Source organism: Phyllobates terribilis, unplaced genomic scaffold (assembly GCF_046119375.1).
Source record: "Phyllobates terribilis strain yellow unplaced genomic scaffold, ASM4611937v1 Scaffold_1__5_contigs__length_1240528914, whole genome shotgun sequence".
Taxonomy (NCBI): domain Eukaryota; kingdom Metazoa; phylum Chordata; class Amphibia; order Anura; family Dendrobatidae; genus Phyllobates; species Phyllobates terribilis.
In genome coordinates this window covers 533,171,058-533,183,339 of record NW_027362761.1, presented here as the reverse complement: position 1 = coordinate 533,183,339, position 12,282 = coordinate 533,171,058, and the positions used below count along the sequence as shown (strand labels likewise).

General features: G+C 45.2%; 1 protein-coding gene across 2 annotated transcripts in view; it reads right to left on the bottom strand.

The window, feature by feature from the left end:
• Positions 1–717: 717 nt before the first annotated feature.
• The window catches only part of LOC141168646 (granzyme A-like), a 223,202-nt gene continuing 211,637 nt past the window's right edge, over positions 718–12,282 (bottom strand). For both annotated transcript variants that reach the window (XM_073655068.1, XM_073655067.1), the window contains 2 exons: positions 5,216–5,485; positions 718–1,590 (listed from right to left, as the gene is read on the bottom strand). In XM_073655068.1, the coding sequence (XP_073511169.1) occupies positions 1,435–1,590; positions 5,216–5,485 (426 nt within the window). In that variant the 3' untranslated portion in view covers positions 718–1,434. The remainder of the gene's footprint in view (positions 1,591–5,215; positions 5,486–12,282) is intronic.

The window sequence follows — 12,282 nt, the reverse complement described above, 5'->3', positions numbered from 1 at the left end:
TTGTGACAGGGACATTATGTGCATGGTAGTGTATGTATATTGTTGCAGATGAATGACATGGCAAAACAATCAACACTTAAGAATGTGGCCAATTTTGTCTTCCAGGACATTGTTTTTTTCACCCTGGCAATTTGTCAGTCATAATTTTTTTTATTCTTTCTACCATCATGACTGTATGAAGATTTTTTTTTGCAATAGTTATATTTGTTGTTGTATTTGGTGGTGAGTTGTATTTTTAAATGGTGGCATTTTGTGGCACAGGTAGTGTATTCTATGACTAGAAAAGCAAGAAATTCAGTTGAATCATTGCTGTTTTTAAAGTTCACCTTGCAGTGTAAATGACTTGTCAATTTTATCCTTTGGGCCAGTACTACTATGGCTATACAATCTTTTTCTTTTTTTATGCATAATAAATACATTTAAAGGGAACCTGTTATGTAAAAAATGCTATTAACCTGCAGATACAGGGTTAATCAGCAGATTAATAATGGTCATTGCTGCATGCTGTCCTATTTTTTTCTAGCTTTATATTTTTGAAACAAATTTTTCATAAAATTGAACATACTAAATTACTGATAGTTGGAAGGTGTCCCCCCAAAATCATTGGTGAAACCCTGTGCACGAGTCTGACCTTGCATGTATGCATTGTAGAAGTAATGACAGGACATCAGAAATCATTAGCGTGTTTATTGTGGTTTCATTTAGATTGCTCTGTATTACATTTTACATAAAAAGCCCTTACCCTTCTATGGCATAAAGCACAATCATTTATTGAAAGCATTACTCTAATCTGGTTACTAAGCTAAAGCAACAAAGGCTGGAGGAACCTCCGAGGACCAAGCCCAGATTCTGCCAAGAAAGCAATGCCCATGAGGTCCATCCGAAGCAATGTCCACAGCATGTACTCCAAGGTTCTATGGGTATTTTGAATCAGATATCAACATGTGATATGGATGTACATTCATTATATGTAAACTGGGAGTGAATATGACAAATATTTTTTTCTAGTTGACAATATAACTCTAGTTGCAAAATGCGATTTCCTCGGAGCTGATCAACTTCTGGTGCTAATAGATTTAGGCACAGTATAGGCTAGTGGTTGTGTATATAAGAACGTGTTCACATTCCACACAGTTACATACATCACCATAGCTCATTGTAAATACAAATATACATCTTGGTGGATGTTCTTTTGTGGGCAACTTAGATAGCCAAAAAGTAAGGGAAAAGATATAGAAATTTTGTTGGGCATACTACTGAAGGTGTGTTCAGCACTACTTTTACTGGACACTCCCCATAGAGCTTGTGTTTACATTGCCCTGGATTCTTGGTATGTGTCAGGTTATTATACATTATAGACCCATTAGAGACATACATCTTGACAGATTCCAGCTTATTTTCTGCAGAATATATTTATATTGTGGATGTTTCAGACTAATCCATGCCAATTATATTGCTAATCCACTTGAGATAATTGTTTGTAAGTCGCGTGTAGACTCCTGGAAATTCTGGATTGCCGCAATTACCTATTCCATATGAAACAAGGCCGACATATGTTCCATCACAGATCAATGGACCGCCGGAGTCACCCTGGAACAGATTAGAGTACACATTAATTTTATGCTGATTGGAAATGCTGAACACAGTTGATTTTTCTAACCATCTATTATGCGCAGGGAACACAGGTTCCCTAAGGGTAAGTGCAGATGAGCGTATTTTCAGTCCAGTGCGACAAAACATCACACTTGGATCAATGTTAGTCTATGGGGCCATGCACATGTCTGATATTTTCCTAGGACGGAAACTGTCCGAGGAATAAATCGCAGCATGCCCAAAGTTTGATCTGATATTCGGATAGCACTCTGCCATACAAGTCAATGAGTGTGTGGGAAACATCCAAGAGAATCGGACCGCACTATGCTGACACTGATGAGAGTTTGATCAGAGAATCTACAGCCGCCTACACCTGCCCTACGGTTAAGGCCTAAATGTGCATTGACACATTCCAAATGTGCATGCAGTTATTGGCATAAACAAGCAGGGCCAGCACAGTGCTTTTTCTAACTGCATGTTCTGTAACAGGATCATCACTACCACTGGCCTACACAAATTGGCTTTTTACATTTTTGGGGATACCTCCTAACTTTTACAGAAAAGAAAACCTCATCAAAAAAGGAGTAAGAGAAATGAAAAAAGCATCAAAAACTCAACGATCAGAGAATATTGTTATTGCATCATGTAGTGCAGAATGGAGGAAAACGTACAGAAAAAATTAAGCATTTATGCTACGTTTGAACATGGGCTCAGTGTTACATGTTTATTGAATTTTTTAAGAGTTTATTGTAGAGAAAAAAAATCAATCATTTAATTTTTTACTCCATTTACTGATCACCATAAATAATCAGTTTGCTGTGTTGTATGATTTGTTACGATTACAGGGGTACCAAACATGTCTATTATTTGCTGATTTGTGATGTTTTTTTTTTTTTTAATGCATTAAAAATGATATTTTTGTAATTGTTTTTCATTATTTTTTTAGTAATTTTAAGGGAAGAAAAAAACAATTTCTTTTAATTCCCCTCTAAAATAGAGGAACATTGAGATGCAGTGCTATATAGAGATGTATCTCTATGTACCTGCCATTTTGCCTGTAATTGTAGAACCTATAGTGCAAATTTAAGTATACCACACCTGAATGTGCAGTTTGTGGCAAACAGCTTTTGCTACCGTCTACAATGATGCAGGATGAGAGTTTGAATCCCGGTGAGATCAGGTCACAAGAAAAAAAAAAAGAATTGTTTATTTAATGCAATGTACATATTTGCAGGGCAGAGATATCACCCCATCTTCGCAGAATAAGAAATTAGGGAGAGAAGACATCGCACAGTGAATGAAGGCAGAACACAGCGCTGTCCCTCTGCCCTCAAATTGAGACAGTCCTGCTAGATCCAGGAAGGTTGGGTACTATGTATTTGGGTCAATCAGGCAAAAACTGTATGGTCTAAATCACTTTTTTTATACAAAAGCTGCATGCAGTTTTGGACCGTGTGCAAACCAGGGCTGGATTGCCAATTCTGGCAAGTGCCAGATAGACCAGTCCGACACTTTTAACAGTATCTGCGGTTTTAGGCCCCCTTCACACGTCAGTGTCTCCAGTACGTGTTGTGACAGTTTTCACACATACTGGAGACATATACACACGCATTATAGTCTATAGGGCTGCGCAAATGTCCGTGTGTTCAAATGGATCGTGTGTCCATGTGACCTACATGTGGAAATGTCTGTTTTTTTTTGGCAGCACGGACGTCAATACGTCTCCCACACATGCCCACACATATGCACATGGACGACATAAAGTGTGTCATCCATGTACCGTCCATGTGACATGTACCGGAATAGAAATGACAGATGTTTAGGTGTGAGACGTGCAAAGATAGATAATAGATGATAGATGTCTGTGAGATACAGTACATAATTGGTGCAGTGAGTGTGTAGTTTACTGTACATGTATTTAGCAAAAAAAAAAATACAGAGGACAGTGCGAGAACTGGAATGATGAGCAGTGACGGCATCATTCCAGCTTTCGAGCTGAGAAAATAGGGGGACCCCACATTCTTTTTTTCTAGGGTCCCACCCATTTTTAGTAACCAGCAAAGGCTAAGCAGGCAGCTGTAAGCTGATATTAATAGGCTGGGAAGCTCCATGGTTATTGGGCCCTACCCAGCATAATCACAGCTATCAGCTTTCCATTAGCTGGTTATTAAAAACAGGGGGGACATCACGTCATTTTTTTCATTTATTTATTTATTGCTAAATATATGTACAGTAAACTACACACGCACGGCACTAATTAGATAGATAGATAGATGTGAGATATCTATCTATCTATCTATCTAAAAATGCAAAATGGACAGCACACCTTCCAAAGCAAGTGATTTATTTGCCCAAAGGGCTTTGGCAATGTTTCGGCTCTGTGCGTGTCACATGGACAGCACACTGATGTCACACTTTGTCATCTGTGTGCACGTGTACAGAACGTATTGACGTCCGTGCTGCAGGAAAAAAAAGGACATGTACATGTATAGGTCATACAGACACAAGGTTCTTGTGAACACATGAATATGTGCGCAGCCCCATAGATTATAATGGATGCTGTTTGTAAGTGTCTCCAGTGCGTGTGAAAACTGTGACCACATGTACTGAAGACACTGACATGTGAAGGAGGCCTTATTTAGACAGGCTCAGGCTGCTTCTGGCTTGTCTGCAAGAGACCACTGGCACCATGCAGGACACATTAGAGACTGCAGTGAAGTGGATGAGATGAGTATTATTTTATTTTTATTCTTTGCCAGGTTCAGATCTACTATATTAATAATAAAAAGAGGCAGAAGTTAGAATTAGGGTAAATATTATAGGGAGGCACAATAGGGGCATTATAATAAAGAGGTACAATAAGGAGCATTATAATAAGGAGGCACAATGGAAGGCATTATTATAGGGCATTATGGTGGCCATTATTAGAATAAAGAAGCATACTAGGACATTATTACATGAAGTCACAATGGATGGTATCACTATAAAGAGACGCAATGGGGGCATTGTTATTATAAGTCGGCAAAGGAGAACATTGTAAGGAAGCATAAGGAACAATATTATTGAAAGAAAGCACAAGGGTCAAAAATAATATTATTATTAGGTATTGAGGGTCATTAATATTATAAGGAGGAACAGATGGACATTATTACAATACACATAGGGGGCTGCAGAACTATAAGAAGGCATATTATTATTATGAAGAGATACAGAGGGTGTCACTATTACTATGTGGAGGCACGGAGGGAACATTATTACTGTGTAGGGGCACAGAGAGGGCACTGTTACTTTGTTCATCACAAAAATAGGGTACTATAACTGTGCAGGGCACAGTGGGGGAACTAATACTGTCTGCGGCACTGGTTACAGCACTATATGGTTTGTGTAGAGGTGGAGAATGGGAGGAGGGTGCTGGAAAAAACAATAAGAAAAATATGTCTGTGTGTTACATTCTATATTGTCATATTATGAATGGAGGAAGTAGTCATAATGGCGGTCTGAATAATTATATTTTTTATGTGTGGTATTAATTCACAAACTGTAGTATGTGTTTATTCAGTTTCCCATTGTCTTGATTCTCATTTTTCTCTAACAACATAGAGTTCCACACAGCATTACTTACCGCACACGGGCCAGCTTTACGATTAATTTTTGGGGAACTAGCACACATCATGCTGCCGGTTATGGTTAGATTTTTTCTGTTGTATTTTTTATTACAGTCCTTATTGTCAACAATTGCCAGATTAACTTCTCGAAGAACATTTGACTTTGTCATGACATCTGTTATTCCCCACCCGGCCACACTGCAACTCTTCCCAGCTTGAATGATTTTCTCGCTCTTTGGTAATGGAAGAAGAGCAACAAACTTGTTCAACATTACAGATTTCTCCAGCTGTAAGAGAACAGATATACTGAATGCAGACAGACAAAAAAATATGGCTTGGTGTAGTACATTAATTCCTCATTTTAAAAGGGCTGCCCAAAAAATATGGCCTACCCACAAGATGCTGCATGTGATTGATGGAAGTCCAACCTCCAGGTCCTCCAGCAATCAGCACATATTGCAGTACTGGACACAGTTGTGTGTATAAATCTGCTGCTTTGTGTAGATAATTATTGAAAACTTCTCATCTCACATTAGGTCACCGTAGCCTCTTTCTTGTGGGACCAGCAGGTCAGATGACAGGATCACACATTGTTCAGGAGTCTCAGAACCTGATTTTTTTTCTTTTTTGTGACTTTGCTCTTTTTCTCCCTTTTTCCAAAAGCCATAACTTTTTTTATCTTAAGTTTATATAACCATGTAAGGGCTTGTTTTTTGTAAGACAAGTTGTAGTTTTGAATTAAATTATTCACTTCACCCCAGAAAAAAATCTAATTGGGGTCCTTTTAATGATGTTCATTGTGCTGTAAAAATTACCTGGCAATATGATTCTTCAGATCAGCATGTGTAACATGTTGACAAGTCTTTGTGGTATTGAGCTCATATTTATGACAGTGTAAATTTCTCCTGCGATGACTTAGTCCGGCCATTAGGGGTCAGCAAGGAACAAGTAAAGAAAAAGCCCGGGAAACACAGAACCAGGAAGTTCTCTAAAGAAGGCAACGTGCGTGCTGGGGCTGTTTGGACTTGGAGAGCTTGTACACATTGGAGCCAGACTTTGTCTTCCAGGAGAAGCTGTGACTTGTGAGTAACTGAAATATGTGACCGGTCACCGACTGTGTAGTCAGTTAGGGAAAGCTAGTTAGTGATTCCAGTAGTGCTGAGAACTGCCTGGTGTATATCACTGCTGATGGACTAAGCAGGCATGATCCAGAGATTGTGGAGGATCTGACATACTAAGACTGTGTACGTGGATACTACAAAGGAGCCCTGTTGGGAACTACACTTTGGGACTGAGATTGATTCTAATTCCTGCTGACACCTGGATGTGCTGGAGAGCTTGGTGAGAAGGAGATCAAACCCTGTGGCCGGAAATCAGGGTCTAGATAAAGGTTTAGTTTGTTAACTGTTTGTAGATGGATTAAGTCTGAGAGATTTCTCTTTGCTCTTGTAAGAAGAGAAACTGTATACTGTATAGGTCACGCGTTGGCTAAATATCCCATTGTATTAGTGTGGGAGGGGGGTGTAAGGTTATATTCCTGGGAGGACCACGTGCCACGACCGCGGTGATGTCCTGGGTAGGCCCTGTACTGAATAAGGGTGGGAGCGGCATAGCCCAGGGGTAGTTTAGCTCATCCCCGCGAGATTGACACTTGGGCTCACTCGGGCTGCATAACTTGTAAATTGTGTTAGTGGCTGTTGTGGCCCATATTTTGTAGAATTGTTTAACCTTGTCATTCTTGTGATCAGTAAAAAAAGGTGTTCTGCCACTATACAGGGTCGGAGTCATTCATAGCAGCGCCGTATTGCCAATACACATTCGACCGGCATTCCGGTCGTTACATCTTGGCGTAGTCGGCAGGATACGGTGCTCGCCGTGAATGGTGACAGTAGCGCGGAAGGTACTCCCGTGTCCGCTGTAGTACTCCACCCCCCTTCTCCCGTTGTGATTGGTAGGGATCGGTTAATTGGTTGCTCTGCAACGGACGCACTACTTAACCACCTGGCCAAGTCTGATGGGTATAACTTGCTGTTCAGTGATTGGGTAGGCAGGTTGAAGAATGCCATTGCCTTGCACGGTGTCAGCTCTCAGCTGCAACCGGAAGTCGCGCTGAATGCTCTGGAGGGGGATGCCCATAAAGTTGTCTTGTTAAAACCTGAGGATAGGCGAAAGACGGTTGACGACATCATCCGGATACTAGGGAAAGCTTTTGATCATGTGGCAGCGGCAGGGCAACTACGAGTACAGTTTTTCGCCCGGACCCAGAGAGACGGAAAAAGCCTGATCCAGTTTGCTATAGCGCTGGAGGAATTGCATCAAGAGATCAAAAAGAAATCACCTGTAACCGTGGGTACTGAAGCCGATGTCGACAGCATTCTTCGGGATCAGTTCATCGAGGGGATACGGAGTGAGGCGCTAAGGAGCGAATTGTTGCTGAAGGCGCGGAATACCCCTGGTGTCACCTATGCCGAAATACAGGAAGAGGCGGTAGCACGGACTTTGGAAGTGAAGCCTGCTATGCAGTGGAGTAGCCTGCAAGTGGCTAACACAAGAGAGCCGAGACCAGATCCTGTGCAGGCACAGCTGGCTGCTTTGCAGAAAACCGTGGAAAACCTGACGGAACAGGTACAACAGATGCAAGTTCGGGGAACGCCTCCGATATGCTCGGCCTTGACGAATCCCTCTATTCCCCTTTATGATCAACCCCCTTACACCTCAGGAAGGACGCCGACTGCTCCTAGACCTGAGGCACCCGGAGGTAGGGCAAGAAGACCAGTTCAATGTTGGCGATGCCGAGAACTGGGGCATATGCAGCGGTACTGCCCGAGGAGTCTGCCAGCCGAAGTCCCGCCATCAGTAAAAGGGAGGCCCTTGCTGTAGTTGGGCATACGGCAAGGCAGGAACGAAAATCTGCGCCCAATGTCTGTTCCGAGGACCTGATTGCAGAGAGTTCCATGTTGGATGTGCAGTTTGCAGGAAAGAAGGTGGCATGCTTGGTGGATACCGGATCGGAGGTGACGACCATGCCGATGGAATTTTTCAAGACGCACTTCGAAGAGACTGTCAAGACGGAGTCAGGACACCTGCTAAGGCTAAAGGCCGCTAATAATGAGGAAATTCCAGTGGCAGGCATCGCTTGGATGAGAGTACAGCTGTGCGGCCAGGAGTTGGGAACCAAAGGAGTGGTGCTCGTGAAGACTCAGGCGAGGCCGAATCTCACGGTGGTTCTGGGAATGAATATCCTGAGAGAACTGGACTCCCTTTTGTTTGAGCGCGATGGTCCGAGATACTGGAAACGAGCGACACCCCACAAAGCCACTCAGAGGGCCCTGCAGCAGGTGGTCCGTTCGTGCGGCATTCAAAAGAGCTCGGCTGAAGGAAGAGCAGTGGGAGCGGTGTATTTCCCCCGCGGGTCTGCCGTTGTAATCGCTCCGGGTCAAGAGAAGCTTGTGTTGATGCCGGTAGGGACGCACAGGAAACTGAATGGTGTGGAGGTGATTCTGGAACCGGTGGGGCGGTCAGAAGATACGGATAGCCCGATGATAGCCCGAACACTGGCCATTGTGCAAGATGGAAGTGTACCAGTGAGATGTCTGAATCTGCAGAATCATGAGGTGACTCTGACGGTGGGCATGAAGCTGGCTGACGTGTATGTGTGTGGTGACGGAGTCATCCCCAAAAGCCAGTTCACACTGAGGGCAGACCGCCGGACCTCCTGGACCCTGTCAATGCAGACGACAGCTGAAGAATCCCCCACGCCTGAGTGGAATGGCAAAAGGATTATGGAAATCATGGGAGTGGATGAGTCCCAGTTGACTCCCGAACAGACTCGCAGACTGGAGGCTGCTCTGTGGGAATATCAGGCTGCCTTCTCCAGGGGAGATGAAGACTTTGGTTGCACCAAGGCTGTGGAGCACGAGTTTCCCACGGGAAACACCCCCCCAATTCGGGAGAGATATCGCCAGATCCCACCGAGTCTTTATCAGGAGGTCAAAGGGATGCTGTCGCAGATGCTGGATAATGGGGTGATCCGGCCGAGTCAAAGTCCTTGGGCCGCACCAGTCGTGCTGGTCCGGAAAAAGGATGAGACCATACGGTTTTGTGTTGATTACCGTAAGCTGAATGTGCACACAGTACGTGATTCCTACCCATTGCCCCGGATCGAGGAATCCCTGTCTGCCCTGGGAAAGGCGAAGTACTTCTCCACTCTTGACCTGGCCAGTGGCTACTGGCAGGTGCCCGTGGCAGCTCTAGATCGGCAGAAGACAGCATTCATCTTGCCAATGGGACTGTACGAATTTAATCGAATGCCCTTCGGACTGACTAATGCTCCAGGAACATTTCAGCGGCTAATGGAATACTGCTTGGGCGATTACAATTTTGAGTCCGTGCTGATCTATTTGGATGATGTGATTATATTTGGAGATTCATTCGCCGACCACCTGAAGAAGCTCCGGCAAGTGTTGCAGCGACTGAGAAACAATGGACTTAAGATCAAGCCAAAGAAATGGCACTTGTTCCAGACACAGATCGAGTATCTGGGGCATGTGGTGTCTGCTGAGGGTGTGCGACCAGCACCGAGTAAAATTGAGGCCATTCACGGGTGGCCCCGTCCCAAGACCGTGAGAGAAGTGCAAGCATTCCTTGGTTTAGCAGGATACTACCGTCGGTTTGTGAAAGACTTTGCTAAGGTGGCTGAACCACTGAATGAGTTGTTGAGAGGGACGGCACAGGGGCCCAAGAATCAGCCAATTCGGTTGACTGACCGACAGCAACAGGCATTTGATCGGGTCAGGGCCGCCCTTGTACAGGCACCTTTATTGGCGTATGCTCGCTTTGACCAACTGTTCACCCTGTACACGGATGGAAGTCTCCATGGTCTGGGAGCTGTGTTAGCCTAAGAACAAGATGGGCGTGAGAGGGTCATCGCGTATGCTAGCCGGTCTCTGCGGGATACCGAGCGAAACCCGGATAATTACAGCTCGTTTAAGCTGGAAATGTTGGCCCTGGTGTGGGCCATGACTGAGAAGTTTGCAGAGTATCTGGCTGGTTCTGAGATTCTTGTGATGACGGACAATAATCCGCTTGCACACTTGGAAAATGCTAAGCTTGGAGCCCTGGAGCAGAGATGGGTAGCTCGGATGTCCAAGTTTAATTACCGGATTCGGTTCCGTTCGGGTAAAGAGAACTCCAATGCTGACGCATTATCACGAGTGACCTGAGGCGCACCCGAGCATGGGGTGGATGAACACCTCGAGGATACTGAGATCCCCGATTTGAGGCGACTGCCTGTGTTCGTAGACATGGCACGTTCAAGTGGGGTGGCGACACGTGTCGCCACATTGCTGGGCAAGACTTGTCAAGAGTGGGCTGAGTTACAGGACACAGATTCCGAACTGTCACGAGTAAAGAAATGGCTGAGTCAAAAGTCCTGGCCCGATGGGAGAGCAAGAGCCCGGCTGGGAGCAGAAGGACAAAAGCTGCTAAGGCAGTGGGATCGATTGGTCATAGCGGAGGGGATACTGTATCGCTGGATCTACATAGCAGCAGAGCTGGGGTACCGTTGGCAGGTAGTAATTCCAGCTTCAGTGGCTCCAGACATTGCCCAGGAAGCTCATATGCGGGGTGCACATTTCGGGCCTGAGAAGACTTATCGTTGGCTACACCGGTATGTGTACACGCCTGGCTTAGAAGAAGTTGTGAGAGAGGTGTGTGGTAGGTGTCGGGCATGCGAGCTGAATAAGTCCCCAGAGCAGAGGGCTCCTGTCCAGACAATCGTGACGTCTGCCCCACTAGAAGTGCTAATGGTGGATTATTTGTCAATTGGGTATGCCAGAAGTGGTCATCATTCATGTCTGGTCATGACTGATCACTTTACTAAGTTTGCCGTCGCTGTCCCCACTAAAGATCAGACTGCTAAGTCTGCACCAGAGGCATTTGTAAGCATTTCATCCAGGTTTATGGGTGTCCTCAAAGGATACATTCAGATCAAGGTGCTTGCTTCCAAGGTCAGTTCATAATGGAGTTGCTGCAAGTCTATGGGATTCAGCAATCCCGGACAACACCCTACCATCCACAGGGAAATGGGGCCTGTGAACGGTTCAACCGAACCTTGCTCCAGATGCTGAGAACGCTTGAACAGAGGCAGAAGGAGCGATGGACTGAGTTCCTCCCAGAACTTATGTGGGCCTATAACAATCGGGTCCATAGCACCACAGGATTCACTCCGTACGCGATGATGTTCGGTCAGCCTGGGCGAGAGATTGAAGAACTTAGTCTCACTGTACCCGATGAACCAGAATATCGTACAGCCAGTGAGTGGGTCCAGGATCATCGCCGAAGGTTGCGTGAAATCCACCGGATGGTAAAAGACCGTGTGCAGGATCATCCCCACCGAGATCGGGGGCCGGTGCACCTAGATGAGTTCCGGGTGGGTGATAAGGTGCTAGTACGAGTCACGCGTCCGGGAGGGAAGTTGAGCAACAGGTGGGAGGAAACGCCCTACACAGTAGTGGAAAGGGTATTCGCAGGGGGAAGTGTGTACACAGTGGTTCCCGAAGGGTGCATTGGACCCCGTCGCACAATGCACCGGAACTGGCTAAAAAGGTGTATGTCCGACACACCTGCCTGTCACCCTGAGTCACCTGTGCCACCTACGACAGTTGCAACGAACAATGTTGAATGCGACTGTTGGGATGACTTTGTGGTGAGACCATCAGACGTGCAGAGTCCGATAGTGCAAGTTCCAGGTGTTCCAGACACCGTCCCTGATGTTACTGTTCCACTAGATGCTCCTCCATCGAGCTTGGCAGGTACTGGTTTGCGGAGATCGGAGAGGAGCACAGCTAGTGTTACCCCAATACGATATAATCCTGAAGAGTATGTGTTACATATGAGTGGTACGAAACCATTTGTCAGGACGCCAAATTGTGAGTGGGGTGGAGTGTAACATGTTGACATGTCTTTGTGGTAATGAGCTCATATTTATGACAGTGTAAATTTCTCCTGCGATGACTTAGTCCAGCCATTAGGGGTCAGCAAGGAACAAGTAAAGAAAAAGCCCGGGAAACACAGAACCAGGAAG